This window comes from Pituophis catenifer, unplaced genomic scaffold, assembly GCF_029215685.1.
Source record: "Pituophis catenifer annectens isolate HBS135680 unplaced genomic scaffold, rPitCat1.0.hap2 SCAF_4, whole genome shotgun sequence".
In the NCBI taxonomy this organism is placed as follows: domain Eukaryota; kingdom Metazoa; phylum Chordata; class Lepidosauria; order Squamata; family Colubridae; genus Pituophis; species Pituophis catenifer.
Window position 1 is genome coordinate 46917660 of NW_027256884.1, and position 7030 is coordinate 46924689.

Genomic DNA, 7030 nt, shown 5'->3' on the forward strand with positions numbered 1-7030 from the left:
CTACCTGAAAAACAGAATGAAACAAAACAGCCACTTCTTTAGAAGACATTGCACAACCATAATTCTTTCAAAAAAATGACAGACCTAGTAGCAGCTATTGCTAATCCTAGCTTTTCTTCCAAAAAATTATCTAGCTCAGCAAATATTATTTTCAGCTTGGAAATTTTCTGTCAGATCTCTTTCTAGGTTCCCTGTGCTCTAGATATTAGAACTTCTACATTTCCACTGCTAACCAGAGAGAGATGCTAAGAGTGCCTCTGAATGTAGACAGAATGTCTTTTGCTTTCCACCAGGTGAGTGCAGAAATCTTACCTCTTCCTATTGTCTCTTTCTTTTTCTCTCTCATACACATGGAGGCAAAGATAAGTTTTTAAAAAAGGCTATAGGATACCCGCACACATATTTTAGCACCTCTTTCAAAAAATGATATACTATATAATGCTTATCAAAGGAACTCTACCAAGCACAAAGGCACTCGAGCATTCTAAATGCTCAGGTCTTCCATATGACTGAACATTGGCAAGTGTAGTTTTTACACTGCCTTTCTTATTATCAGTTCTGCTGCCCTTCTGAAGCCCAGATTGCTTGATTGTTCACTAAATCTCTCTTTCCTCATTGGTTCTTGAGTAAACCCAACCTTCAGCAAATAAGGGGCTCCTGTACCCTTAAGGCAGTCTACTTTACAATTCTACATCAGGTTATAGAAGAATGCTTGGAAAGAAAAGTCATTATGCTGATAATACAGAGGGAGATCCTTACTGTGCTCCACATGGTTAACACCAGGACGAAGAGTAATTAAAGATGTTGAAAACCAATGTTCTCTAATCCAGTCCTAAATACTGGGTGCTAAGAAGACTGCATTTGGATAGAACAATAAAGCAACTTTTTCTATCTTCCTGTCCTCCAGATACAATGAACTATATACAATAAATTTATTCTTAATCTAGATTGCCTGGAAATTTTAGTCTAATATGCTGTCTGAATCTCACAAATAGAATTACTTATCTATCTGCAAATAGTAATGGACACAATAGACTTATCTCTTGGGCTCTTATAAATTCAGTCCAAGTATCACAGTTATCTAGAAAGATTTACCAACAGATGCTATACATAGAAACGCCCAAGAGAATCCCAACCGTGGGTCTCCAGCACATGCCTTAGGCAGGAATCCAAAAGACCTTCACAGGTTTTGTATAATACTATACAAACAACCTTCCTGAGTCCCAGATGCTCACTAGCCATTGACCCTATGTCACTTCATCAAGTGACTCTTAAGTAGCCCCACCAAGTCTGCTCCTTAATGTAGCCAAGCCTCCTATAATTCTCTGTCATGTTTTCTTCCTCTTTAGCTTCAGGTGGTCTTTGAGTTGCTGAAGGGGAAAGAGAGAGAGGTCTGGTCCAATATTTTCTACATCCAGGTCCAGGAGAAGGATTAGATTCTGACTTGATACAATAAAGTCTTTTTTATTGATTTTGGGGAAGGTTTCTCCTGCTCCTCTTCTTCAATTATGAAGGATCTGTAGAGTAAGCATCAAGTACATGCTGTATCCACTGGTTGCCCATCTTTGATCAAAGCAATATTCTTTCCCCCATCCCAGGCTGCAGAAAACTGGATTAAAAAGGTGTAAGCCAGAAAGGAAGGCAAATATCACTGTGCACAAATTTTAGATAAAGATCTTGTAATGCATCATTTCATACAAAATGGCATTTGCTTTAGATATCTGGTAGCGATAAGGGAATTCAGATAATATAATGGCAATAATTTTTTTCAACATACTTGAATCACCAAAAAAGTTCCTATTGACTCATTTGCTGATCTAACTGCAAATCTGGGCATACTGCTTCATAGTTATCAAAAGGCCTGTATTGCCTGACTTTTTAAAAATGGTTTTTTTAAAAATAGTTAGTTATTTAGTTAGTTATATTTCACACTTCTTCCTCATGGCCAGCATATCTCTGGGGGAAAGAAGAAAAGGGAAAGAGAGAGGGAAATTAAAGGGGAAAGGGAAGGGAAGGGAAGGGAAGGGAAGGGAAGGGAAGAAGGAAAGGAAAGGAAAGGAAAGGAAAGGAAAGAAGGAAAGGAAAGGAAAGGAAAGGAAAGGAAAGGAAAGGAAAGGAAAGGAAAGGAAAGGAAAGGAAAGGAAAGGAAAGGAACTTAGAAAGCCACAGGCAGAGATCTGTGGAATAAAGTAACAAAAATAAGGTAACAAAAGGTACAATCTGAGGGTCCAGTGGTGGAAAGGAGATTTCTGAGGCATACTTGTGGTGTAATAAGGGCAAGGGAAGAAAAGCTTGAGGAAGGGGAAGGCCAGAACATACATTCCTGATAAAGCTTAAAACATCTCTTCTTGATGTAAAACTATTTAAGAATGTTCAGCGTTCAATTGTTTAAGTGAATTCTTTTATATTTAGCGGATGTGACATTGCTTTTCTTTCTTTTCTCTCTAGACTATTCATCTCTGGCTTGCAAGCCGATTGCTATTTTTTGTTATTTCACTGGCTTTGAAAGAGATTATAGTAATGCCGTTTTATAAAACTTTGCCTTGTGATGTGAATAATATAAAGGATATTTCCAAAATGTATATGCAAGTTGACTGCAGCGACCGTAAACTCATAGAGTTTCCAAAAGACATTCCTACCAATGTTACCAACCTGACACTTGCTGTTAATCACATTCCACAGATTTCCAAAAACGATTTTAAGAACCTGAAAAACCTTCTAGAAATTGATTTCAAATGTAATTGTGTGCCAGTCAGGCTGGGACCTAAAGATCACGTTTGCACCCAGGGTCTGAAAATCCAAGCTCATGCTTTCTCCAAACTCTCCAGCTTAAAATCACTCTATTTAGATGGCAACCAGCTCTCAGCAATCCCCCAGTATCTCCCACCTAACCTACGTCTTCTGAGTCTTGAAGCTAATTCCATTTTTTCTATCAAGAAAGGAGATTTGTCAGGACTTAAAAACTTAGAAGTACTCTATCTAGGGCAGAACTGTTATTATCGCAACCCCTGCAATATATCTTTTGAAATTAATGAAGCAGCATTTCAACCTCTCACAAGTTTGAAAGTGTTGAATTTGAAAGCCAACAACTTATCAAAGGTCCCACAAAACTTATCATCAAACTTAAGAGAACTCTACCTTTATAATAACGCAATTCGAAATATCACTGAGTATGATCTGTTCTCTCTGAATAAGTTGGAAGTACTTGATTTAAGTGGAAACTGTCCTCGTTGTCATAATGTACGATATCATTGTATTGAATGCCCTGGAAGCATTTTAATCAATCCCAGAGCCTTTGACTCATTAAAGCATTTAAAGGTGCTGAGGCTGCACAGTACCTCCCTTCAACAAGTGGACTCCAATTGGTTTAAAAATACTAGGAACCTTCAAGTGCTTGATCTTTCACAAAATTATTTGGCTCAAGAAATTCAGCAAGCCCATTTTCTACAGTTTCTTCCTAATCTTGTGGAACTTGACTTATCTTTCAATTATAAACTGGGATCATACCCATCAAAATTTATTCTTCCCAAAACATTTTCCAACCTGTCCAAACTGCAGTCCTTAAGAATAAGAGGATTTGTTTTCAAGGAACTAAATCAACACACAATAAACAATTTAATTCCTCTTAAAAAACTTAACGTCCTGGATTTTGGAACCAATTTTATCAGGAACGTTAACATTTCTATGTTTAAAGAATTCCAGAATCTTAGAACAATAATTCTTTCTTTTAATAAAATATCTCTTTTTTCATATGAGCCAAATAGCAGACTTTGCTCTGTTCTCAACTCAGCAGACGATCAATTTAATGGCAATGTATTGAAAGATATGCAGTATTTCAGATATGATACATATGGTCAAAGTTGCAGATCTAAAGATACAGAGGATAGTAATACTTTGCCTTTTGTCAATGAGACTTCATGCAGCAACTATGGAAAATCACTTGATTTAAGCAGAAACAACATTTTTTTTATCAAATCTTCTGATTTCCAGCAACTTTCAGACCTTAAATTCCTTAACATCTCCAATAATGCTATGAGCCAAGCTTTGAACGGAACTGAATTTGCTCATCTATCCAGTTTGAAATGTTTGGATTTATCTAACAATCGTATTGATTTGCTACATCAAAATGCTTTTCAACAGCTGAAAGAACTGGAAGTTCTAAATCTTAGTGATAATAGCTATTATTTTAAGGCAGAAGGTGTCACATTTATGTTGAACTTTACCAAATACCTGGTTAATCTGAAAATACTGATTATGAATGGCAATGAGATTTCTGAATCCACTGATAAAGGAATGACAAGTGATTCCATCAAAATATTAGAATTTAGACGTAATCGCTTAGATATTTTATGGAAGGATGGAACTAATGAATACTTGGCATTCTTTAAGAATTTGATCACCCTGGAAAGTCTTGACATTTCTGAGAATTTTCTGACTTTGTTACCTCATGATGTATTCTACAATCTGCCTCCAAAACTCAAAGTGTTAAAGCTGGCCAGGAATTTATTGAAGACTTTTAACTGGGGGTGTCTTCCAGCACTAAAGAATTTGGAAATCTTGGATCTTAGCAACAATCAGCTGACCACGGTCCCACATGAACTGTCCAACTGTACTGAGACACTTCAGACATTCATACTGCAAAACAACAAGATTAGAAAGCTGACAGATAATTTTCTCAAAGATGCTTTCTTCCTGCGGCATTTAGATCTTAGTTTTAACAAGATCAAAACAATCAGGAACTCTAGCTTCCCCAAAAATGTTATTAACGGACTAAGAACATTACACTTAAATGGTAATTCTTTCAAGTGTAATTGTGATATTGTGTGGCTTGTCCACTGGATCAATGAGACAAATGTAAAAATCCCTTTCCTAGCAACAGATGTGACTTGCGCAGGGCCACGAGTATGGAAAGATAGAAGTTTGATTTTATTAGATTTGAATACTTGTGAATTGGACAACTCTCAGATTTATTATTTATCATCAGCTTTAGTCATCATCATTCTCATGATACTTCCAGTTATAATCCACCTATATTATTGGGATGTCTGGTATATTTATCATTTCTGCATTGCCAAATTAAAGGGATATAAACGTCTCTTTTCATCTGAAGTTAAATATGATGCTTTTGTGGTTTACGATAATAAAGATGCAGCTGTAACAGAATGGGTCCTGAAAGAACTAATTGAGAAACTGGAAGATCAAAAAGAAAAAAAATTCAATATATGTTTAGAAGAAAGAGACTGGCTACCAGGTCACCCACTCATGGAAAACCTTAATGACAGCATACAAATGAGTAGAAAAACAATATTTGTGCTGACAAACAGCTACATTGCAAGTGGCAACTTCAGAACAGCTTTCTATATGGCACATCAGCGTCTTGTGGATGAAAAAGTAGATGTAATTATCCTGATAATTCTTGAGAAGCTTCTGCAAATGTCAAAGTGTCTCCGTCTCCGAAAGACCTTGTGTAGTAGATCTTGTCTTGAATGGCCAACCAATCCTCATTCTCAGGTTTATTTCTGGCATTGTCTTAGAAACTCCCTTGCAGCAAATAATGAGTTCAGATATAACAAACTTTTCAAAGAAATGTTATAACGCTCAGTTGTATTCTCTGAAAATGTTTTGGGAATCATAGCAGATGTATGGGATGAGGCTGAATTTCAATCTCTATATTGAGGAGGTTTTAAAGCATTGGTCGAACCAGGCAAACTGTTGGTTATCTGAGGAAAAGTGCCCAGGAAGTTTAGTTCCATAACTCAGTTTTCCATTTAATAACTGTTGAGTTATGAATTCCCCCCAATCTAAGCAAGAAAAGTGAAACAGAAGAGACAGATTCCAGTTACAAATTTTCATAGCAAGAATTTATGAATTTTCCTATGTAAGCATGTTTTCTTTTCAATATTTGGTACAATTTGAAAGAAAAAATAAAAATCAATATACTCTTTAGCATGAACTACAATTACTGTATATTTGAAAATCAGATATTTTGAATCGGCTCGCTATTTGTTTATATATGAGGGGGAAATTTTAAAATTACATAACAATACAATAAAAATATGGGAATTGTAACATAATGAGGATGTACATATCAGTTGGAAATCATTCAGAAATGGAAAGAAGGGGGGGAATGAAAGAAAATTCGTGATCTAAATGCTTTTTGTATAATGCTTTTTCTTTAAAAAAATCTTTCATTACAGTATCAAATTCCAAAAAGGAAGGAATTTAAACACAAAATATTATCAGTGACTAATGAGTTTATGCAGTAATGTGAAAGCATCTATGTGTGAAGCCAGTTTGGTATAATGATTAAGTCATCAACTAGAAACCAAGAAACCTTTAATTCTAGTCCTGCCTTGGGCACAAAGCCAAATGGGTGATCTTGGCCAGTCACTTCATTGTTTTTTATTTTGTATTCTCTTTTATTCTTACTTGTTTTAATGTATTTATGCATAAATGTATGTATAAAGAGCACTGTAGTGACAAGTTTACAAAACAATGTATGAAATAGTATGATTGAAGTGGAAACAAGGCAGGGGTTGAATGAATAAAAAGTTACTATAAGGTTAGTGAACAGTGTTAGTGTAGACCAGATTTAGTGAGACTTTTTATTTTCACTTTCCTCTCCTTTGCTTATCATCTATTATATTTTTCTATGCTTTACTTACCAGTGCTTATACAAAAGAAAGCAATGCAGTTTGATTGATCCATCAGCATTCTCATTCATACTTCTCATCAGTGTAATTCCACATGGCACTTTAAAAACAATAAAAATAATTTAAAAAATTGAAGCAGCCAACTTCACTATTCCAAAATAAGAGGGTGACACCAGCTTAATGGCTACAAGCTGACAGATAGGAATTTGAAGAAAACTGATTAATTAGGGATTTTTAAATGCTGAAGTTTATCTCTCAAAGTTTTAAAATGTGCAGGTATCACATTTTTAAATAAGAAATGGTCATTCACATACCAGTCTATAGGTGGCAGCAAATGATAGTTCCTGAAACTGGATCTCTCATTTAAATTACAATTA

The 7030-nt window shown here is 35.4% G+C and overlaps 1 protein-coding gene across 1 annotated transcript; it reads left to right on the forward strand.

The window, feature by feature from the left end:
* Positions 1-242: 242 nt before the first annotated feature.
* LOC139316425 (toll-like receptor 7) lies at positions 243-5595 on the forward strand. The gene is made up of 2 exons (XM_070943144.1): positions 243-293; positions 2449-5595. Exons 1-2 carry the CDS (start codon positions 243-245, stop codon positions 5593-5595), a joined length of 3198 nt encoding a protein of 1065 aa, XP_070799245.1.
* The last annotated feature ends 1435 nt before the right edge of the window (positions 5596-7030 follow it).

Coding starts and splice junctions, on each gene's coding strand:
- LOC139316425 (XM_070943144.1), top strand. CDS start 243: ATGCTAAGAGTGCCTCTGAATGTAGACAGAATGTCTTTTGCTTTCCAC. Junction 294..2,448: donor TGTCTTTTGCTTTCCACCAG/GTGAGTGCAGAA, acceptor TTTTCTCTCTAG/ACTATTCATCTCTGGCTTGC.